Source organism: Myxocyprinus asiaticus, chromosome 33, assembly GCF_019703515.2.
Source record: "Myxocyprinus asiaticus isolate MX2 ecotype Aquarium Trade chromosome 33, UBuf_Myxa_2, whole genome shotgun sequence".
NCBI classification, from domain to species: domain Eukaryota; kingdom Metazoa; phylum Chordata; class Actinopteri; order Cypriniformes; family Catostomidae; genus Myxocyprinus; species Myxocyprinus asiaticus.
The window spans coordinates 7,581,788-7,606,485 of record NC_059376.1 but is presented as its reverse complement, the minus strand read 5'-3'; the positions used below and the strand labels follow the sequence as shown (position 1 = coordinate 7,606,485).

General features: G+C 36.8%; 1 protein-coding gene across 1 annotated transcript; it reads left to right on the top strand.

Moving 5' to 3' along the window:
- Positions 1–2,948: 2,948 nt before the first annotated feature.
- Positions 2,949–24,189, top strand: LOC127424734 (uncharacterized protein KIAA2013 homolog). The gene is made up of 3 exons (XM_051670159.1): positions 2,949–4,544; positions 17,084–17,937; positions 21,825–24,189. Exons 1-3 carry the CDS (start codon positions 3,557–3,559, stop codon positions 21,840–21,842), a joined length of 1,860 nt encoding a protein of 619 aa, XP_051526119.1. The 5' UTR covers positions 2,949–3,556; the 3' UTR covers positions 21,843–24,189.
- Positions 24,190–24,698: the final 509 nt, after the last annotated feature.

Genomic DNA, 24,698 nt, shown 5'->3' with positions numbered 1-24,698 from the left:
AGTTCAACTCAATCAACACGATTTGTGGCATAATGTTGGTTACACAAAAATGTATTTTGACTCGTCCCTCCTTTTCTTAAAAAAATTGAAATTAAAAAAATCTGGGTAACAGTGAGGCAGTTGCAGTGGAAGTGAATGGAGGTTAAAATACTCACTGTTTCAAAAGTATAGCCATAAGGTGCACATGTTCGACTGTTAAAAGGGATAGTTCACCCAAAAACGAAAATTCTCTCATCATTTACTCACCCTCATGACATCCCAGATGTGTTTGACTTTCTTTCTTCTGCAGAACACAAATTATGATTTTTAGAAGAATATTTCAGCTCTGTAGGTCCTTACAATGCAAGTGAATGGGTGCCAAAATTGTTACGCTCCAAAAAGCACATAAAGGCATTATAAAAGTAATCCATACGACTCCAGTGTTTTAATCCATATTTTCAGAAGTGATATGATATGTGTGGGTGAGAAACAGAACAATATACGTTTTATTTTTTTCGTTTTTATTTTTTTTTTTATTTTTTTTTATTTTTATTTTTTTTGCTAGAAATTCTTATCCCTGCCCAGTAGGGGGTGGATGCATGAAAAATTTGAATCACCAAAAACACAAAAAGAAGAAAGTGAAAGTAAAGTGGAGACTGACTGAGCAGGGAAGAGAATTTATAGTAAAAAAAATGACTTAAATATTGATCTGTTTCTCACCTACACCTATCATATCGCTTCTGAAGCTATTGATTTAACCGCTGGATTCTTAGAGATTCAAAAGTGCTGAGAGATTCTTCTAAAAATCTTCATTTTAGTTCAGCAGATGAAAGACAGTCATACACATCCAGGATGGCATGAGGGTGAGTAAATAATTAGAGAATTTTAATTTTTGGTTTAGCCTTTCCTTTAACATGATTTCAGTGTGAAAAACATTGCTTACTAATCTTTTCTATGTCAAATTATATCCAATTTGATAACTTTGTCACCATGATGACATAATGCTGTAAACCCTAAAATAACCATAACAACCATGTCTTAAACAACTTACAGCTTAAATAATACACAAGTTTAAACAGAAGAATTAATGTAAGTGATTTTATTAAATTATAAGCTTCACATTTCTGCCTTTAAGCCCTCCAAAAATTGGCCCCATTCACTTCCATTGTAAATGCCTCACTGTAACCTCGATTTTATTTGTATTTTTTTTTTTTCATGAACAGGAAGGAAGACTCCAAATGTTTTTTTGTTTGTTTGTTTGTTTGTTTGTTTGTTTTTTGTGGTAATCAACATTATGCCACAAACGCTGATGATTGAACTTAACTTGTACTGAACCCAGAATATTCCTTTAACACATTTTTTGTTATTATTTTGTTATTTTTTATTGCAGAACATTAACCAATATACACGTTAGTTATGTACAAAGGGAATTACAAAGAAATAACACAATACATATGTACATATTAATGTATGACAGTAAAAGGCACAATAACAAAATAAATACAAATTCAAATTGGCTCAGGTGATATCTCATTATAACAAATAAAAGATGTAATTTTCTTGGTTTATAATTGTTCAGAAAGCATTTATGAAATGTTTAATTTCCATGAAATAAATATAAATGTTCGTAAGCTACATTCCAATTTAAATAAAGCATTTTACAAAAACGTAATTTGAATTTAACCTTTGACATAAACCTTACAGAATTACATTGTTGACCAACTCCAAAGAAGATTGTTTACAAAAGGCGAGGCTGGTTTTAAATCACAATTTTGACTGCGTGGAATCAATTTAATTAGTCCCATCTTTCATAAATAAAGTTAGTATTAAGAAGAAACTGGACCATATCAAAGTCTTTCTAGCAAGTCACTCCACTGTCGGCCATGTTTCTCGGGAGGCTATTTCCAGTCATGCCAGTGCAGCTCCTATCTACTTGAATGGAGAAAGACCGAAATCTCAAAAACTGTTGGTCAAGATTACGATCAAAGGACACATTTCAAATCAGCAATAAAATCTGACAATACTGGTATCATAAATTGTGAATCGTTACCTCATATTACGCTAAAAAAAAAACGCAATTTTCCCGGCTTGTCTAGCTAATGCGCGTTCTAGAGTTGATTGACAGGTGATGTCTGTATCTAAAAGGTGATTGGCTCTTTTAACTGTAAGGCGAGACTTCCGTTCTACATCTGTTGACCGTTGGGTGCTCAGAGCTCTTTGGTTGAGCGTTCCAATTTCTCACATTCATTTTAATAGAAGTGGCCCATCTCTGCTAAATAATCTCTGACTATATGAATATTTTTAAAAACTAACAAACATTCTGTAAGAATTTATTAATTCATACAAAATGTGTGTAAAATGTAAGGATTATCAGAAATAGTGGAGGAATAAAAACAACAAAAATGAATATTTTAATGAATGAATTATTGAATGAATAATAATTAAGTATCCCATGTAGCAGATTTCCACAAAAAATCAATTTACCAGCATATTAACTTCAGAGTAACTTTATTAAAATACATAAGTAGGCCTATTGTAAGCGTTATTATTCAAACGTGACAAGCAGCAGTTACCACCACTAATGCCGTAAAACTGTTTTGCTGTCAGTTAGTCTCACACACCGATCCAGAATCTGTGTCGCTTTCCACTGTTGCGTTTCAATGACTTCAAACAGCCTGTTAGTAACTGATCGTGGAACAGCGAAATGAAGAGCACGTCCAGGATCGTGTCTAGAAGGGAACCGTCTCGCGAGAATCGCATGCGACTTCACGGTGTTCAACGCGTTTTTTTTTGTGTTTTTTTTGGAGTCTGACAGACACCCCACACCTGCCTTTCCCCCCTAAATTTAACCCTAATATTAACCTTAACTCTACCCCTAAACCGTAACAAAAGCTTAACTTTAGTAACAACAAATGTTACACTCGCGAGATTTTCCCAACACGGCGGGTCCCTTCTATAGGTCTTGGACTACGACACTTCCGGTGTTTTTATGGCAGCTTCGTTTTTTCTCCAAACAGCAGAGATGTCAGCTGGATGAAAGGTGATAAATATGCACTGGAAATAAAATAAGATAAATAAACACCGACAAAACCTGCTCCAGCACGCAGACACGAATAGGCGACGCAGAAGTTGCTCCGACGTGACAAATTAAATCTTGACGAGTAAGCGCGAGCTGGGTGAGCAGAAATGTGTTGGCTAGTCAGCTGACTAGCATGACAACATTGCAAATACTGCACATAAATAACACACAAACTCATTATACATAAAAGTGGATTATTTTAGATTTCATTGATGCACTTTTTTTAACGGATAAACTCAAAGACTGAAGACCCTCGAAACAATATGTGTGCTGCTTGTGTCAGAAAGTATTCTGTGTGATAGAAGAGGAAATAACTTGAACATTTGCCACTCTTAACAGTCTTTTGCTCCTGTGTTTGTGGTTTTTAAAGTTAAGCTTGCTAAGTTAATACTACTATGCCTGTCAGAGCTGTTTGCCACTCCCAGCTTTTACTGCTATCAGGAAGTTGCTGATGACCCATATAGAGATCACCCGCACTGAGGACTACAGCAGCAGTTCATGTGCAATCCATCAAAGGACGTCTTGAGCCGAAGACAGAATATGTGGCTTCAGCAGAGATTAAAGGGCCTTCCTGGATTGCTCTCCAGCAGCTGGGCCCGGCGTGTTTTGGTTGGATTACTTCTCTTCCTTATTTTCTACTGGTATTCGAGCTCAGATGGGCTTCTGAAGTTTCTAAGCATCTCCACGGAGTCTGGCGGGGCTGCAGGTGTGTGTTTGCAGACTGATATTCACAGGTGGGAGTCGCTGGTTGACCGAGGGGAGGGAGTGCTTTCTACCCCACAGACAAAACAATCAGTACCGTTTGTGGTAGGTAATGGACATTTTCTGGTTGACGTGGACTCTAATAAACTCTGGGTAGCTTCATCTTCACAGCCTGGGTTTGCACCGGTTCACCAAACAGAATATTCTCCAATAGTGCAGTTGCAGATGCCAGGAACACGCTTGGAGGCACGGGCTATGATGCTGTGGCACAGAAAAGGCTCTGTGCTGTCATCCCGCTGTGTTCTGACAGGTAATTTTAAGTCACCTCGCGATTGTGTCATTGTGCGAGAGGAATTCGTCGCTCATCGCAGCCGACCCAATGTTTATCTTCAGAGGATTCACATATCAAATCCTACAGACCGCGGGGTTTCAGTTGACGTGTCTGTGGAGTCGCCTTCGTTTAGGAGCACAGTGGAGAAGGTGGAAGACAAAGAATTTGTGCTCTCCTCAGGTAAGGTGCTCACAGAGAAGAAAGACATTGTGTTTGTGGTGGTGGCTACCAAGAAACTAAGCAGCAAGATCCAGGTTCCTGCCAAGTCGGACTACTCAGAAAATTTGTTGAGTGTGATTCACACTTCAGAGCCAACTGAGGGAGCGAAACTGGATGAGACCCTGGGCAAGCTCAGAGAAGGAGTCAAGAGAGAGATGGTGGATGTCCTCCGAGCAAATGTGGAGGAATTAGTGCAAGAGCACCAGCAAGCATGGGTGGATCTCTTCACATCTGGCAAGTTAATTGAGCAAACTCTGACATGAATATTATCAATATATCACTTGCTACTTGTTGATAGGCTATTTTAAATCCATTAAGTGAAAATATGAGTTCTCCCTAAGTAGGGAGGGTAAGCTGATTGGGTGCAACTCATAGTAAATGAATGTAGCTTAATGAAAACCTGAATCATTTTATTCTTAAAGGTGCCCTCAGTAACTTTTTTGCTGGTGTCATCTTAGACTTGGTGTAGATGCAGCATCATTCCAAATCAGTAGTTTTCCATTACAGTCAGATTCCATTGTACAAATTCAGTATTCACAGTCAGCCATGAATAATTTATTTCAAAAGTGAAAGAGTCCAATAACAATGCGGTTACTGAGATTAAGCGAGTAGTATTCAGCTGGTCATGTGATTCTAAAATGGCAGCCCCCATGATCATGGTCATGATTTTATACATATGTTTATACAAAATTACAATTCATTTCTTTAGGAGTAAAACTTTTTTTATGGGGAAAAAATGATTGAGTGCACCTTTAAAGGAATATTCAGGGTTAAATACAACTGAAGTGTATTAGATGGTGTTAATTACAAAAAACATTAAAAACATAAATTTATTACTCTCTTTCAAAAAGTATAGCCAAAACATAAACATCATACGTTCCGTATTAGCAGGAGACGGGTGTGATAGAATTGTTAACTAACCTTATCTGTGCAAAGTTATATCCAATCTTTAAACTCGAGAATATCAGCAAGCAAACTCCACCCAAAGGAATAACATCAGGAATGCTTAACCAGAAGTTCCTCCACTTAGAAAAGTAGTCCCAACTAAAAAAGATGATTTAGACAACTTTACAGATCATTAATAAACTTTTTTACTGAATAATCAATATAAGTACTTTAAAGGAATGTTCCAGGTTCAAATGTTAAGCTCAATCAACAGCATTTTTGGCATAATGTTGATTACCACACAAACTCTCTTCTTGTTTATTTAAAAACTCTACCATTACAGTTACACTTAAGCGCTTGCAATGGAAGTGAATGGGGCCATTCCATAAACGTTAAAATAAACACTGTTTCAAAAGCATAACCACAAGACAGAAACATTATAGATGTTTACATGATTTTGGTGTGACAAAATCAGGGATGTACAAGCATTACAGTGTTTACCAGAGTTTTATCGACGTTGTGTCATCATGACAACATAGTTATAATATAGGATATAACCTTACACAGATAGGGTTGGTTAGCAATTTTATTGCAATAAAATCATGTTAACATGGACAATGTTTATGTCTTATGGCTATACTTTTAAAATTTTATTTTTATGTTTATGGACTGACCCCATTCACTTCCATTGTAAGTTCCTTTTTATTTCTTAGAAAGCCCCTCAAATAAAATCATTAAATAAAAAGAGTGGATGAGTAGAAATTATCAACATTATGACATAAATGCTGTTGATAAAGCTTAATTTTTGTATTAAACCTGGAAACACCTTTAACAAACAAGCAAGCTTTAAATTTTTTTATCTTAAACCCTCCAGTTTTCTTGCCCCATAGACTTCCATTGTAAGTGCAGTACTTTTTTATTTTATTTTTTATAAGACTGTTGTCTGTGGTAAATAACAGCATGCCACATTTTAGGTCCAGTTTAAAGAGCGCTAAACGCGGCGCTGTGCTTTAAGTCATAAGCGCAAAGTCAGTGAGCATGGCCATGAAGTTTTGGTAGTTTCATGCAAGCAAGCGCTAAGTCTAGGCGTAAGTGGATTTGGCGAAATTTCACGCGCAAGGCGTTAATTGGATGTACGTTCCGTTAAATTGTAGAGAATGTAAGTATTATTTCATAATTTTCATCTGCTGACATACAAATCATGGCTAGAATGAACAGTGATTGTATCAGCACGCACCTCACTTCTACCGGTTGATTTTCAATTCATTTATTGAAACACACAAAAAAAAAATATTTCTAACCAACAGTATTTCTTTTTTCAGATTAACATTTTTATTATTCATTCTGGGTATTACACAATACAAAACACAATATATAAACACAGAATCAAACATTATCCCCCTTCAACCCCCATTAACACCACATCCCCCTTCCAGTCACCAACCCCACCCCAACCACCCAACATACATCACAGTGGTCAAGGCCCAAGCCATACATATATAAACACACACAAATATATTTTTTAGAAAACAAAAATACAGAAATCAACAAATAAAGAGAGAAAAGAAGCATTTCACAAAGGATCCAATTCACAATTTCAACCACAATCATGTTTTTCTCCATGTGATCCTCACCAAGAGCCCTCCAGAAAGGCCAAGTAATTGTTCCATTTCTCACCAGTCTGCCAAGCTGTTTATTTGACATCTTTTCAATGCTGCCACCCTCCCCAATTTGGTGAACCATTCTTGAAATGGAGTGCCTTCTGACTTCCAACCTCTAAGAATGATCTGTCTGCCAATCATTACACACGTTTGGACCCAGCTTCTGTATATTTGTCACCTACTTTAATAACCGCCCATCCCCCAATATATATAGTCTAGGGCAGGCAGAATAAAATTTGAGTATCTGGAGCCTTACAGATAAAATTGTGGACTCTTACCCAAAATTCTTGAATCTTAGCGCAGAACCACAGAGAATGAGCTATGTCTCCATCCTCCAGCTGACATCACCAGCAGGTAGGTTTGTCTTTTAAACCAAGCCTAAACAGTCTAGAGGGAGTCCAGTAGAAACTATGCAAAATCTTAAACTCCCCATCCTTCAATACCAAGTTCAAATATCTTTCCCACAACCTCTTAAGAGCTGTTAAGGCTCCATCACCAAGACTCTGAATCAACAATGAATAATACACTGATGCTTCATGACCCTTTCCAAAGGCTGTGAGCACCATACAGAGAGTGTCTGCAGGGGGTTGTGTACTACCACCAAAAATAATACAAAGTAAATGGCACAACTGTATATACCTGAAAAATTGAGATCTAGAAATCCCAAATTGCTGTATTATATTTTCAAACGATCTCACGGCTCCATTTTCATAAAGGTCACCAAGTGTAGCAACACCCCTCTCAATCCATTTTTTTCCAGCAAAAGGGAGACTTGTTGAAACATAAGTTGGGGTTCATCCATATACTTGAGGAGACATTTAGGTAAGTATCAAAATTTAACATATGGGAAACCTTTGTCCATACTGAATGTAAGTTTGAAATAATAGGATGCATTTTTACTTCTTTAGGCAATTTAATAGAAAAGACTTTGCAAGGGTGAGATTGGGGCAAGGACTGCTTGTTCAATGTTATACCAAGGAGGGGCTCTCCAATATAACTTACTGAAATGCAACCGAGGTCATTTACCATTTCAAATTAAAGACTTAGATATTCTATCAAAGTGATTAAAATAAGAAAGAGGAACTTCTAGAAGGAGAGACAGTTGTAGATAATTGAATTTGGGGATACAATTCATTTTTATAGCGCTGACCTTCCCTGCCATAGACAAATGTAGTGACGTCCACATATCAACATCACACGAGAAATTTTTCATTAATGGGTCAAAATTAGCTCTAACTAAATCTCTTAAATTTGCTGGAAATAAAATGCCTAAATGCTAATGCCTTGCTTGGGCCATTGAAAGGTGCCAGGTTGGAAAGCCGTGTCAGGGCATTATGCTGACAGACCAATTCACCCTGTATCCTGAAAATTTAGTGAACTAATTTTATGGAGGCTAGGCATAGATCTACTAGGGTCGGAGACAAATAATAATATATAATCTGTGTAGAGTAGAAGTTTATGCATCACACCTCCAGGAAATTCATCCTCTTTTCTTATTGCTGCTGCTAATGGTTCCAGGGCCAAAACAATAAAGGGGAGAGGGGACAGCCTTGCCGGTTTCCCCTAGCAAAAGAAAAAAAAAAATCTGAAATTAATCCATTAGTTTGCATTGCCGCTAACGGTTGTTTAAAAAGTAACTTAATCCACCCAATAAAAGTGTTCCCAAACCCATACATTTCCAAAATCTTAAAAAGATTCCACCCTATCATATGCCTTCTCAGCGTCAAGTGACATGGCAGCGATCGGGGTCTGATCATTCGCTACTGACTATAATATTTATAAAATGTCTAATATTATCAAAAGAACTACAACCATGAATAACCCCACTTGATCTATATGTATAATAGATGTAATTACTCTGCTTAATCGATTAGCCAGAATTTTAGACACTATTTTTACATCTAACTGGATTGGGGAAATTGGATGATAACTTTTTCATTCATTTGGATCTTTATCTTTTTTAAGAATGACACTGATCAGGGCTTGTGTCATGGGTGGCGGTAGTTCACCTTTCTTTAATGACTCTATGTAAACTTCTAACGTAAGTGGAGCCAGTTCTGTGACATAAGATCTAAAAAATTATGCAGCAAAACAATTTTGCCCCAGTGCCTTACCTGTTGGCAAGGCTTTAATTACCTCAACAAGCTCCTCCAAAGTAATATCTGAGTCAAGAAGGAAAAAAAAGTCTTTTTGATTACTAGTCAATTTAGGAAGTTCTAATGGCTCTACAAAGTTGCTAATATCCTTATCGGTAGACATAGACGTGGAGCTATAAAGATCGAAATATAATTTTTTGAAGGCCTTATTAATATCTGTGGCTGAGGTAAATATATTGCCTCCAGAAGACTTCACTGAAGGAATGGTGGGGAAAAAACCTTCTGTTTTATGTATCTGGCAAGAAGTATCCCTGCTTTGTCCTCCGACTCAAAGTATGTCTGTCTTGCCCTGAATAACCAAAACTCTACCTTCTGTGACAAAATAGTATTGTATCTATTTTTTAGCCGAATCAACTCTCTAAGACCATTGGATGACATTTGGCGCTTCAGCTCTGTTTCAGCATTTTTAATGCTCTTTTCCAATTCGATGAATTCCTGTGCTTTGATCTTTTTAATGAATGAGGCATATTGTATGATCCGCCCCCTAAGAACTGCCTTAAGCGCCTCCCATGATTCTGCCTGCCCTAGACTATATATATTGGGGGATGGGCGGTTATTAAAGTAGGTGACAAATATACAGAAGCTGGGTCCAAACGTGTGTAATGATTGGCAGACAGATCACTCTTAGAGGTTGGAAGTCAGAAGGCACTCCATTTCAAGAATGGTTCACCAAATTGGGGAGGGTGGCAGCATTGAAAAGATGTCAAATAAACAGCTTGGCAGATTGGTGAGAAATGGAACAATTACTTGGCTTTTCTGGAGGGCTCTTGGTGAGGATCACATGGAGAAAAACATGATTGTGGTTGAAATTGTGAATTGGATCCTTTGTGAAATGCTCCTTTTCTCTCTTTATTTGTTGATTTCTGTATTTTTGTTTTCTAAAAAATATATTTGTGTGTGTTTATATATGTATGGCTTGGGCCTTGACCACTGTGATGTATGTTGGGTGGTTGGGGTGGGGTTGGTGACTGGAAGGGGGATGTGGTGTTAATGGGGGTTGAAGGGGGATAATGTTTGATTCTGTGTTTATATATTGTGTTTTGTATTGTGTAATACCCAGAATGAATAATAAAAATGTTAATCTGAAAAAAGAAATACTGTTGGTTAGAAATATTTTTTTTTTGTGTGTTTCAATAAATGAATTGAAAATCAACCGGTAGAAGTGAGGTGCGTGCTGATACAATCACTGTTCATTCTAGCCATGATTTGTATGTCAGCAGATGAAAATTATGAAATAATACTTACATTCTCTACAATTTAACGGAACGTACATCCAATTAACGCCTTGCGCGTGAAATTTCGCCAAATCCACTTACGCCTAGACTTAGCGCTTGCTTGCATGAAACTACCAAAACTTCATGGCCATGCTCACTGACTTTGCGCTTATGACTTAAAGCACAGCGCCGCGTTTAGCGCTCTTTAAACTGGACTTAAAATGTGGCATGCTGTTATTTACCACAGACAACAGTCTTATAAAAAATAAAATAAAAAAAAAAGTACTGCACTTACAATGGAAGTCTATGGGGCAAGAAAACTGGAGGGTTTAAGATAAAAAAATTTAAAGCTTGCTTGTTTGTTAAAGGTTTTTTCATGCCACGCCCACAGAGGACACTGAGGACCATTTGGTTTCTACTAGGGCTGTCAATCAATTAAAATTTGTAATCAAACTAATTACATGGTATGCCGATTAATTAATCGCAATTGATTGCATATACACTATATTGCCAAAAGTATTCGCTCATCTGTCTTTAGACGCATATGAACTTAAGTGACATCCCATTCCTAATCCATAGGGTTTAATATGACATCGGCCCACCCTTTGCAGCTATAATAGCTTCAACTCTTCTGGGAAGGCTTTCCACAAGGTTTAGGAGTGTGTTTATGGGAATTTTTGACCATTCTTCCAGAAGCGCATTTGTGAGGTCAGACACTGATGTTGGACGAGAAGGCCTGGCTCGCAGTCTTCGCTCTAATTCATCCCAAAGGTGCTCTATCGGGTTGAGGTCAGGACTCTGTGCAGGCCAGTCAAGTTCTTCAACACCAAACTTGCTCATCCATGTCTTTATGGACCTTGCTTTGTGCACTGGTGCGCAGTCATGTTGGAACAGGAAGGGGCCATCCCCAAACTGTTCCCACAAAGTTGGGAGCATGGAATTGTCCAAAATCTCTTGGTATGCTGAAGCATTCAGAGTTCCTTTCACTGGAACTAAGGGGCCAAGCCCAGCTCCTGAAAAACAACCCCACACCATAATCCCCCCTCCACCAAACTTCACAGTTGGCACAATGCAGTCAGACAAGTACCGTTCTCCTGGCAACCGCCAAACCCAGACTCATCCATCAGATTGCCAAATGGAGAAGCGTGATTCGTCACTCCAGAGAACGCGTCTCCACTGCTCTAGAGTCCAGTGGCGGCGTGCTTTACACCACTGCATCCGACGCTTTGCATTGCACTTGGTGATGTATGGCTTGGATGCAGCTGCTCAGCCATGGAAACCCATTCCATAAAGCTCTCTACGCACTGTTCTTGAGCTAATCTGAAGGCCACATGAACTTTGGAGGTCTGTAGCGATTGACTCTGCAGAAAGTTGGCGACCTCTGCACACTATGCGCCTCAGCATCCGCTGACCCCGCTCTGTCATTTTACGTGGCCTACCACTTCGTGGCTGAGTTGCTGTCATTCCCAATCGCTTCCAGTTTGTTATAATACCACTGACAGTTGACTGTGGAATATTTAGTAGCGAGGAAATTTCACGACTGGACTTGTTGCACAGGTGGCATCCTATCACAGTACCACGCTGGAATTCACTGAGCTCCTGAGAGCGGCCCATTCTTTCACAAATGTTTGTAGAAGCAGTCTGCATGCCTAGGTGCTTCATTTTATACACCTGTGGCCATGGAAGTGATTGGAACACCTGAATTCAATTATTTGGATGGGTGAGCGAATACTTTTGGCAATATAGTGTATAAATATTTGCTTAGAAAGCCACTCAAATAAAATAAATTCAATAAATAATGATTAAATAATTATAAATAGTTATATTTAAATAATTATTAATAAAATATATTATTATAAAAAAATAATATAGATAAAATGCATTACATCATTTTGACACGAGTAAAGCATTAAAAAAGACGGGGACACTTTACTATAAGGTTCCATTTGTTAACATTAATAATATTAGTTAACATGAACTAATAATGTGCAATACTTTTACAGCTTTTATTAATCTTAATGTTAATTTCAGCATGTACTAATACATTTCTCAAATCAAAAGTTGTGTTTAACATTAGTAAATGCATTATGAACTAACATGAAATAACAATAAACAATTGTATTTTTAACTAATATTAACAAAGATTAATAAATGCTGTAAACAATATATTGTTAACTGTTTGTTCAGGATACCTAATGCATTAACTAATATTAACGAATAGAAACTTATTGTAAAGTGTTACCAAAAAGAAAATTCAAAAAGTGGCTTTAGTATGGAATATTTTGTTTATTTCCATATTATTGAACTTATGTCATCTGCCTATCATTGGCCGACAGTTCACACACACCATTTTGCAACTGAATTCGTCAGTCCGAGATTTATTTATTATGAGGGCTTTTCTAAGGACACGTAAATGCACACCTGCATCAGACGCTTTTGGAGCGTCTCGTTTGCGTCGCATCATAAACATACCATTTTTAGGTTGCTGTGTCAAGTTAAGCATAGTTTGAAGCTTAGAAAAACAGGTCTTGAGATCCCTGCATTTGTATTTGCGCTCCATCAAGCTGTGTTTGAATGCAAGAACATGTTCTCATCTTGTTTTGTCTGCTGTCGGTGTGTGGTTTGTTCTCTGTATAACCGTGTTACCCAAACAGCTGAAGTTCTCTTACTGCCCCCTGGAGAAAACATGTGGTACTTCAAGCTTGAATTGCTCCCATGGTAGGAATATTCCTTATCATGGTCCGGGGCAGGGCCGTTTCTAGGCATAGGCGAACTAGGCGGTCGCCTAGGGCACACCTGCTGGCAGGGTGCAAAAGTGGAGGCCGCTGCCAAGCTCCCCAAACACCCCCTCACCCCCTCACCCCCCCAGAACAGGGGCGCCAATACGGATCTCACCTAGGGCGCCAGAATGGTCTGAAACGGCCCTGGTCCGGGGACATGATTACTTAACGTGTAATTTTTTATATAATTAATTGCACTAAATTAACGCATTAAATCGACAGCCCTAGTTTATACATAAACATTGACTTCTGTCTTTAAAATTTGTTGAAATGCTGGGTCCCATAGTAGGGATGTTCATTTGTGGCCAAAAATATTTGCACCCTTGGTAAATATGAGCAAAGAAGGCTGTGAAAAATATGTCTTTATTGTTGATCCTTTTGATCTTTCATTCAAAATATTCACAATAATAAAAACTTTAATTGAAGTAAACTAATTGAAAGGTGGGAAAAAAATCTCATAACTAAATATTTTTCTCCAAAACACCTTTGTCACAATTATTGGCACCCCTAGACATTCTTATGAGTAAAATATATCTTAAGTATATTCCCATTCATATTTTACATTTTTTAGTACACCTGGGTGACAAGGAACATGAAATTGTTCAGCCATGACTTCCTGTTTCACATGGGTATAAATATGAGGTAACACACAGGCCAAATTTTCTTAGTCATCCATCACAATGGGTAAGACCAAAGAATAAAGTTATGATGTGCAGCAAAAGGTTGTTGAGCTTCACAAAATGGGAAGTGGCTATAAGAAAATAGCTAAAGCATTGAAAATGCCCATTTCCAACATCAGGGCAATAATTAACAAGTTCCAATCAACTGGAGATGTTACAAATCGGCCTGAAAGAGGATGTGTCTCTATATTGTCTCCACACACAATGAGGAGGATGGTTCGAGTGGCCAAAAATTCTCCAAGGATCACAGCTGGAGAATTGCAGGAATTAGTTGGGTCTTGGGGTCAGAAAGTCTCCAAATCTACAAGCAGACATCACCTACTTCCATGAAGGAAGTTGTTTGAGAGGGTTCAAGAAAAAAAAACTCTGCTCTCATCCAACAACAAATTCAAGCATCTTAAATTTACCAGACGCTAATGGAACTTCAAATGGGACTGGGTTCTATGGTCAGACGAAACAAAAATGTACATTTACATTTATGCATTTGGCAGACGCTTTTATCCAAAGTGACTTACAGTGCACTTATTACAGGGACAGTTCCCCGGGAGCAACCTGGAGTTAAGTGCCTTGCTCAAGGACACAATGGTGGTGGCTGTGGGGATCGAACCAGCAATCTGATTACAAGTTATGTGCTTTAGCCCACTACGCCATCACCACTCATAAAATAGAGATTTTTGGCAGTAAACAACAGAGATGAGTTTGGCGCACAGAGAGGTAGCGATATGGAAAAGTACCTCTTAAATATGGTGGTGGATCTTTAATGTTGTGGGGCTGTTTTTATGCCAGAGGTCCTGGACATCTTGTTCAGATACATGGCATTATGGACTCTATGAAATACCAACAGATAAAAAATTAAAACCTGATTGCCTCTACCAGAAAGCTTAAAATGGGCTGTGGTTGGATATCAAAATCAACACAAAAATAGTTCACTGACCACAAAATCAAGGTTCTGCCATGGCCATCCCAGTCCCCTGACCTGAACCCCATAGAAAACCTTTGTGGTGAACTGAAGAGGAGAGTCCACCAGCATGGACCTCTGAATTTGAATGATCTGGAGAGATTCTGTATGGAGGAATGGTCTCAGACCACTTGCCATGTGTTCTCCAACCTCATTAGGCATTATAGGAGAAGACTCAGAGCTGTTATCTTGGCAAAGGGAGGTTGCACAAACTATTGAATAAAAGGGTGCCAATAATTGTGCCACACATATTTTTGACAAAAATATTTGTTTTTTGATAAAACTTGTGTTGTTTTTGGAATTGTTTGATATCTATTTGAGGATAGATTTTTGTGAATATTTTGAATGAAAGACCAAAAGGATAAACAATAAGGATATATTTTTCACAGCCTTTTCTCATATTTACCAAGGTTGCCAATATTTTTGGCCACCACTCTATTAAAGCGCCCATCTATATGATTTTCTTTTTTCTAAATGTGGCAACATCTCTAAACACACCAAAGCATGATCTGAAACTAAAATGTTACCAATTGAGCAGTCGGTGGCAGATGGAATTAGTGTTGTCACGGTAACAAAATTTCAGTAGTCGATACCGATACCAGTGAAATTTCACGGTTCTCGATACCAATTTCAATATTACAGCAAAAATATGCTAATATGATCATGTGCTATTGAACACGTTTAATTATTTTTAATACTTTTATAAATATTTTAATAATTATTATTTTCCAGAATTTGTTTTAAAATGTATTTTAATTTAATCATCAAAATGGTGTCTATTCAATTCATTCTTAAAACTTTTAATAAGTGAAAATAGATATTTTTAACATCATTGCATTTTTTTTTTTTTTTTTTTTTTGCCAAACTTTTATTCAATAGCTGTCTTGCTTGTGATAAATTGATTAATTATTGTTATTATTATTACAGAGAATATTACATTTTACTATACAGTTGTAATATATTTTTATTCAATTTTTTATAAAATTTCTTCAATTTCAAGCATCTAGCTTTTATTTTGAATCGTGCTTTTATTATGACATGTTTTTTGCCAGAAGTTTCACTTTTCTGGATAAACGGTTCATGACATGGCCCAGTGTGATCATTGAAGACTTAAGTCACATCTGAAATCTCATCTGTTTACACTGTCCTTTGAATCTGACAAATGAAATGTAAGACACAGTTTTGGAGTGTTTGTATTTTAGACTTCTGATGTTTGTGTATGTGGTAATTTTGAAATGTTATGTTTTAAATTGTATTACTGTGAAGCACTTTGGTTAGCTGTGTTGTTTTAAATGCTATATAAAGTTGAGTTGAGATTAATGCGCAAATGCTATGATCAAGGACTGGATCCATTAAAAGATTGAAGTCTCCACCCAAAACCATATCATGAAGGATCCCAGCTGCTTCTAACTTTCCCTCGAGATCTATAAAGAAGTTCTGATCATCAGCGTTGGGTGCATAAATATTAGCCAAAATAAGATTTTACCCCTGTATTTCAGCCAAAACAATAATGACGCTTCCTAAATTATCTTTGATCTGTTTGAGACATTTAAATTGTAAATGCTTATTTATCAATGTGGACTCCCCTGCTCTTATTCGAACCAGCACTACAAAACTCATGCCCTGCCAAGTTTTTCAGCTTCCTGTGGAGAAAGGTGCGTTTCTTGAAGGAACACTATCAAATTTTTTATGCTTAAGAAAATATACCACCTTCCTTCTTTTTATAGTGTGCCCCAGTCCATTAACATTCCATGTGGAGAGAAACATTTTACCTATATTAAAGTGTGACATATTGACATGCAAAGAAAAATTGTGTACCCAAGGCTAAATTATATAAACCACTATCCAACATTGATGTAACCATAAAATCCTTAATAACCCACAGAACAGAAAAAAAAAAAAACGCGCTTCAACCCCACGCATAACTGTCCCAGCTGGTGTCCATCGCTCGGAAATCTGACGGTTCATGCACGCTCACAAGATTTTCTGCGACACCATTGCTACAAGGTTACTTCATTCCAGTGTTTTTTTGTTTTGTTTTGTTTTTATGTAAACCGTACAATTGAATAGTCAGTATTCTAACTATAATTCTGTTAATGAGACTTTTATAAATTTTATACTGTCTCCGGATGGATACACAACTTAGAATTTTTTTTTAACTTTAACCCCTAGGAAAAAATATCAAAATGACTTTGAACTCGTAAATTAAAAACATGTTCATCATAGTAGAGGTATATCCAGTAATTGTTTGTGATTTGCATTTTTAATGTATTTTTAATAACTTAATAGATCAGGACAAAAAATCGCATCACCTCATTGACCCTTACACATATACGTATTAGTTAACTAAACGTGTTCTTTTACTTTAAAAACCTGATAAAATAAATATATTTCATAGTCTTTATTTCATGTCTTTGTATACCATTTGTTGCTTTACAGGTGTGGAGATCAGAAAGATTACAGATGCCCACACTCCATCCAGTCGTACAGTCAACAACACCCTTTACTACATTCTCTCCACCTCCACAGCGCCCCTGTTAGATCAAAGTCTGACAGCAGAAGAGCATGAACGGCTGGAGTCCAGCCTGAATTATGCCGACCACTGCTTCAGCGGCCACGCCACCATGCATGCTGAGAACCTGTGGCCCGAGCGACTCACCAATGTAGCTCAGATCCTGCAGCTCGTCAACCTCTGGAACTTGACTTTCCAGAAAAGAGGCTGTAAGGTGCTTGTGGCAGCAGGCACTCATGGAATGATGCAAGGCATGGTCCTTAGTTTTGGCGGTCTGCAGTTTACTGAAAACCACCTCCAGTTCCAGGCTGACCCGGACGTTCTTCACAACAGCTACTCTTTGAGGGGCATTCATTACAATAAAGACCTTATCAATTTGGCTGTGTTGCAGGATGTTGAAGGCAAACCCTTCCTTCATGTGTCTGTCAAGCCTCAGGAGAAACCAGTGAAGCTGTATGCCTGTGAAGCCGGCTGCATGAATGAACCTGTGGAACTGACCTCGGAGTTGCGAGGTCACACGTTTCCAGTGATGGTGACCCAGCCCATTACACCCCTGCTGTACATCTCCACCGATCTTACTCACCTACAGGACCTGAGGCACACCATGCATGTCAAGGCCATTTTGGCTCACGAAGACCACATGGCCAAACAGTATCCAGGGCTGCCCTTCCTCTTTTGGTTCAGTGTGGCGTCCCTCATCACGCTCTTCCACCTCTTCCTCTTCAAACTCATCTACAATGAGTACTGCGGGCCTGGAGCAAAGCCGCTCTTCAGGAGTAAGGTATAGACGGCCACATGAAGACAAGACATTTTTGTTGGGTGGTTACTGTGGTGTGTGTGAATCTCCTCTCCCTTTTTCCTCTCGCTCTAATTTCATGTATCTCAAATTCTGCCTTGCAAGATATCTTTACCTCTGGAAACTCTGGAGTGATGATAATTGGTTTGGGCAACCCATCTTTTAATCTGCTGTAATTGGAGGGCCGGGCATGCTGGAAATAGTTGTTTAAAGTCCTCTGCATTCTTCAGTTTGGGTGTTCTCTGCTATGAACTTCTTGATAAACTGAAAGCACCAGTGCTTTAAAGACTCTATTCAGTGATCTTTGTTTTTTTTTTTTCCTAATTCATTTTGACACAATTGGTGTCATAAAAAAATCTAGATTTTTTTTTTTTTTTTTATAAACTTAATGCTATTCTGCTTTGCAGAGTAACCATTTGCTAATTAAGTTTGAAGGACAGATTTCTGAATGTAATTTATCTCATAACTTTCCCCATGTTTTATATGTAGAATGTTTTCAGCTAAGGATTTGATTTTTATTTGGTCAGAAATTTGTGTGTAAACTTTTCACTGGTGCCTTCAATTCTTTCTTCTTCCATGTTGGTTTGAGGGTTTTTTTTGTGAAATCTGCTTTCTTTTTTGTTTACATTCTGCTTCTTATTAAAATGGGTCTCACGTGTCATCTAAATGTACATTTTGAACTTGAAATATCTTGTTGGTATTGTGAAGTTGTTGCTACTTTTAAAAATCCTGGCCCAAATGCATCTCTGAAAATTGAGAGTCAGTAGTTCAGGAAGGCAATGATAATTATCTGATGAGCATTTTTGGTGAATTTTTGATGGAAGTTATTCTGTAGGTAGACTGAGAAATAAAGTTTGAGTAATTCGAAGAAGTCAAGAACATGATTTTGTTTATTATTTGCATAAAGAAAATGAAGCTAATTTCTAATGTTAAATAAATCTGATTCTCATCACTGTAGTTTGGAAAGAAAATGGAAATATATTTTTAAAATTGTATACATCATGGTAGTAATTTACAAGCTTCATTTTATGCTCATGTAAAAAAAAAAAAAAAAAAACCATTACAATATTTTCTGAGCTCCTTAAAAGACAGGGAGGAAATTTATTTTCTGAACTATTTAATACCTTGCAATACCTTAATTAATCCAATAGGAAAATTAGTATTACAGAGTATTTGTAGTAAAACCATAGTAACCGTAAAATTGACTATGGTTTTACTACAGTAACCATATTTTAACAATTGTGTTCATCGTAAAACCAAAATCAAAACTCTACCAAAAATGTGTAATTATGGTTACTAGAGTTTTAATATAGTAACACGATTATTAATTTGTGGAACAAGTATGATTTTTAAAAACTTGTTTTCCACATAAACAAATTCCCTTATAATGAAATAAATAACCATGGTCTCACTATAGTAAACCTGTAGTAACCATGCAACCATTTTTTTTGGCAAGGACCATGGTTTCAAAAACCATGGTACATGTACTACAAATTAACCATGATGTTACTATAGTAAAACTAGCCATGTTTTTTGGCAGTTTTATTTATAAATGTAGTAAAAATACATGGTTTTCCTGTATTATTACTATGGTTTTAGCATGAGTATCATGGTTACATATGGGTACTGTTGTAAAACATGGTAAATTTTGTTGTTATGGTATGGTTTTACTACAAATACTATAGCTGAACTGAAGTTACTGTAGGAAAATCATGGTAAATAGTCACCACAAAATTAACCATGATTACTACAGTCATGGTTACTAGTAAAAGCATGGTTCATTTATTTCGAGCGAACCCGAAATAATTACGAAGGAACACTAAATGTATGGCAAGTGAACGCAAAACTATTTCAGAAAATAAAATACCTCCCTGTCCTCTAATGGGTTCCGTGGTAATATTGTATTTAAACTAATTAGAATCTAATAAAAGTTAGAAAGGGGCAGTTCTTAATTGTTCAAACATCTTAACGATCTTAAAAATAAATCATTTTATTTTTGTAAGTTATAATTGGGGTGAAACTGATCTTAACTGAATTTCGAGTACAGAAGATGGCAGGACATTATACAAGGCCCTACTACTGGAATATTACTAAACATGTGACTCAAACAATGACCGTTCTAAATGTTTAAGCACTCAAATTCCATTTCACAATGTCTGATGTGTAGTTCACATTTTACATACAGCTGAAGATGCTCTGATGTGAATACTCCGTTATATCCCTGCCTTTGAAGAAAGAGGGGTCAAATTTAAACCATGTCAACAATTATGAATACCTACAAGTTACACAAGCTTTTTGTCCATAATTTTTTGCTATGAATTTGCATTGTGTGCCGCGTGGGTCTCAAAATGTTTTTCATGTTGGTGTGCACAAGTTTTTTCATTGTTGCATTTGTTCAAATTCTGTTGTGTATTGCCTCAGTTTGATTAAATTAACAAATCAAGAGTTAGACATGCCTCTTTCATTGTGACAGTCATTCACGTTGATTTGAAATAAATGAATCTTGAGATTAATCATGTTTGTTTAATTTGGGGCTATATGTATGCATTCATTGAAACTTATTTTGTTGACTTTACTCATCATTGATGAAAGAGTGCCTTGCCTGAGTTGCCTTACAAAGTGTCCAAACTGTGTAATACACCCTAAAGATAGAGTAGTTTCTAGAGATGTTGATTGGAGAGGAGTTTTTTTTTTATTTTTTTATCTTGATTACTATCAATCTTAATTTCTAAAGTATGCAATCAATAAATAATGAAATATGGATGACCATGGAAGACACCACATTTGAAATATTTTACTTTTTTTTTTTTTTAAATAATTTTAATTATTTCTCATCGCATCAACTCTATTGGCCTATCAATAGGAGGAATTATTAATTTGTCTTAAGCAGGGACTTAAAACGGTTTAATGAACGAAAACCGAAAATTGTTCCGGAGTGAAAACATTCTTTTTTAAATGCTGGTGTAACCAGTTAATGGTTAATTTTGTTGCGGTAATGTTTTTCATGAAACCTACAACCAAGGGTTTATCACAGTAAATTTCCAGAAAAATTAGGCTTCTATGTTTTTAGTAGAACGTGAGAATGTGCTTTGAGTCTGAATGACACGGCTAGATAAAAAAACAATGTTAAAATAAAAAAAAATCTTTCGGCCTGCAAAAAGTGATGTTATGTCCAAACGTGCCCATGTAGTTTGTGTGCAGAGAGAGATTTAGGCTAATAATATTAAGAATACATTTACTGAATAGATGATACCTAATATAGGCTACTGTGTACTTTGCTTGTTGTGATTTCTATCCTGAAAATTTCCCTACATGGGAAAAAATGTAATCACTTATTTTGGGTGAGGCAAGTCCCTAATTTTGAGCTTGTTTTTCTGAAACAAGTATTTCTCTTGTAAGATCTGGAAATACTGCAACTGGTATATCACCCCTTAGCACAGAGTACTGTCATTTTAAAAAGAACGTTTTTAACCATTCTTTTATTTCGTTCTAACCGGTCACCAATTTGAAAAGAGGCCCGCGGAATGCCGGAACTTTAACGAAAAATACTGTTTCTGCTCAGAAGGAACCAAAATGAAAAACATTTTGCTTTTAATCCCTGGTCTTAAGTTTGAAAAAGCAACTCAACTGAGAATTCATTTTCCACAAAGTGGAAGAGTAAGCACAACATTTTCATTTCATTTTGGCTCTGATCAGACACTAATTTCAGTCATAATGGGATTTAGAGGTGGGTGTCAACATTGAAATCACAGCAAGTGAGGCATTTAGAAGTCCACAAAGTATGTGCAATGAAGACATAATCTGAGAAACATCAAAAGTATTTTCCACCTTGAATCTGCATATTTAAACTTAAAACTTTAATATTTCTACAGGATGATGATGCTGAATGAAGCCTAATTGTGTGGAGAAACATTAAATATGGCTCTGTTTCTGGATGTCCTCTCAGGATTGCTGGGGAAATAGCAATATGTATAAAATACTGAATGTTTTCCTTTTTGCTGTGTATATTTAATTCAATAAATTAATTATCAATTGCTGTTTTTTGTACAAGTTGCTAAAATACAAAGGTATTTGAGGGTGCTTAGCCCCAGGTACCAATTGATTCAGTTTTAAAATATTGATAAAATATCAAAATTATGAAGGATCCAAACCAGCCTTTTTATTATTGTAGCTTATAAACAAGCAAAATCATTAATGGAACAATCCACTGTGCAGCTCATATCCTAAACATATTTAAACATGTCCATTGTTTTTTAGATTTGAAGTAAACTTCATTGCTTGTCTACAAGACGAAATGAGTCTTTAATACTAAATACTAAATGTTCATTGTAGTGCTTATTGTTTGTAATTTATGATGGATCAAACACATTTCTTTGAATACTTTGAAAAGTTAGCTCTCAACAAAACTAATGTAACACAAAATGTATATTTCCAGTCTTTACTGTAAATCAATAACCTGCGGTTTTACAAATGGCATTAATGCTACTGTAATCATACACTTTGGTTTACACTTTGACAATGTGTCACAATAACAGTCTTAAACCACCACTGTCAAGTTCTATAAATTACAACCTGCCAATGATATTAATTTGTCTCTGTGCATTTAATCCATGTATGTCATTAGGCTTTATTGTTAAGTGTGACATCAATTTTAAAAGAAAAGAATCACAATAAAGATGGTGATCGTTGATGAATCATCCCTTGTGGTATTTGAACCTACAGACTTGAGGTTACCAGCTCAGATCTTTAACTACAAGCTGCATTTGGTTCAATTGTACATTCAAACTAGGATGTTATTTGGCTGCATCTTATAGTTAAATACTGACAAGGATATCAAATATATAAAAAAGCTTACCCATAAACTTAAAATACACACTTTGTTCTGTATACCCATGTGGTCTATGTGCTGTGATGATTCATTTCCTCTTGCAATAACCTATGAACATTGGTGTTTTTGGGATTTAGTCAAAACTAAAGAATTGGTCTGATTCATCTTTGATTAATTCCGAATTCAGATATACTGTATATTATTTTTTTTTTCTATCTTTAAGTTCCATTTAAAATAATTGTTTCATGTTCAGGTTGTCCAAAAGTTGTTTTTGTGTGTGCCCCCAATGGATTAAAATAAATATTGAACTTGAAACCATTCATCAGTATAACAGTTGTTGGGTAAAACTGACCTTAAATCAACAGAATTTTGAGTACAGAAGATGGCAGGACATTTTACAAGCCCCTACTACTGGAATATTACTAAACGTCTGACCAATTGTCCTTGTCCAGACTGATCTCCCAGTGAAATCGGAAACTTTAGCTAATTGGTCTGTGCTTACAGAAATGCAAAGCACTGCTCCTAGAGGCCAAAGTGTTGTTTGGCATACGGGCATGTGTTAGCTCCATTTTCCAGATGTAATGTCCAGTGAGGGGCGCCAAAAGCGAGTTGTGAAGCAAGCAAGCTCGCGCTCATCAATGATTATGCGCTTACTTCTGGTTTTAACCTGATATTTGAACTCACCACGCGCCCCACCAAGAGCGAAAACCACATTATAGCGACCACGAGGAGGTTACCCCATGTGACTCTACCCTCCCTAGCAACCGGGCCAATTTGGTTGCTTAGGAGACCTGGCTGGAGTCACTCAGCACGCCCTGGATTTGAACTCGCAACTCCAGGGGTGGTAGTCAGCGTCTTTACTCGCTGAGATACCCAAGCCCCCCCCACCCCTCCACCATTCTTAATCGGCAAGTATGTCATACCTAAGACTGAAGAGAGTGAGATCTCAGCAAAACAGTTGGCAAGTGTGACACCCTCGGCCAAAATCTAGTTGTTTTGAGTGTGCTATAGTGTGACGCCAACTTGGTGCTTTTAGTTTTGGGAAGAAAAATACCTATTGAACATTTCCACCGTTATTGCCCTGAAAAAAAAAAAAAAAAAGACATTGAACACACATTCCCCTTTTATATAGCGGGGCATATTGTCACACTATGGGGTGAGTTGTCACAATGGAACCTCCCATTAAGACTGTCTATTATATGCTTTTCAGCTAAATTTAAACAATAAAACAATTAAACACAAAATATACCAACAAGCAAAAGTATCCAAGCATTGTTTTGTCCAACAAATATTGTAATTAATAATTGTGCAACTTCAAACATGTCATCCTCTTGGTTTATAACTGCCTAAATTGTATAGCTGACCATTGTCTGAATGTATGCCATTGTGGTTCACCCAAAAATAAACATTTCTACCATTTACCCTTGTCGTTCAAAACCAGTCTGACTTTTTTCATCTGTAAAACACAAGATTGAGGGATGAGAGTATTGTGATTGATGAAAGGATTGTGATTGTGACTCCAAAAGCACATAAAAGCATCATAAACGTCGTCCATATCACTTGTGTGCTATATTTCAGTTCTTCTGAAGCTGTAAGATAGTGTTGTGTGAGAAACAGACTGACATTTAAGTGTTAATTCGTGCTATATTCAATCTGGCATGCATGCATGAACGTCTTACCTAAGTGCAGCACAGTGAGAACAACTATGACACCACATAAACACCTTGGGCCGTCGAGAGCTGTGTGCACAGGATGCACTGCAGTGCAAGGCGAAAGTATAAACAAGGCTTAAAGGGGTCATGACATGAGGAATCAAATTTTCCCTATGTTTTAACATATAAGAGTTCAGTGTAATATAAAAACATCCTGTAAGTTTCAGAACTCAGAATTTCCTCCTCACTGCGAAAAGGGCATTTGT

Coding starts and splice junctions, on each gene's coding strand:
- LOC127424734 (XM_051670159.1), top strand. CDS start 3,557: ATGTGCAATCCATCAAAGGACGTCTTGAGCCGAAGACAGAATATGTGG. Junction 4,545..17,083: donor GGTGGATCTCTTCACATCTG/GCAAGTTAATTG, acceptor GTTGCTTTACAG/GTGTGGAGATCAGAAAGATT.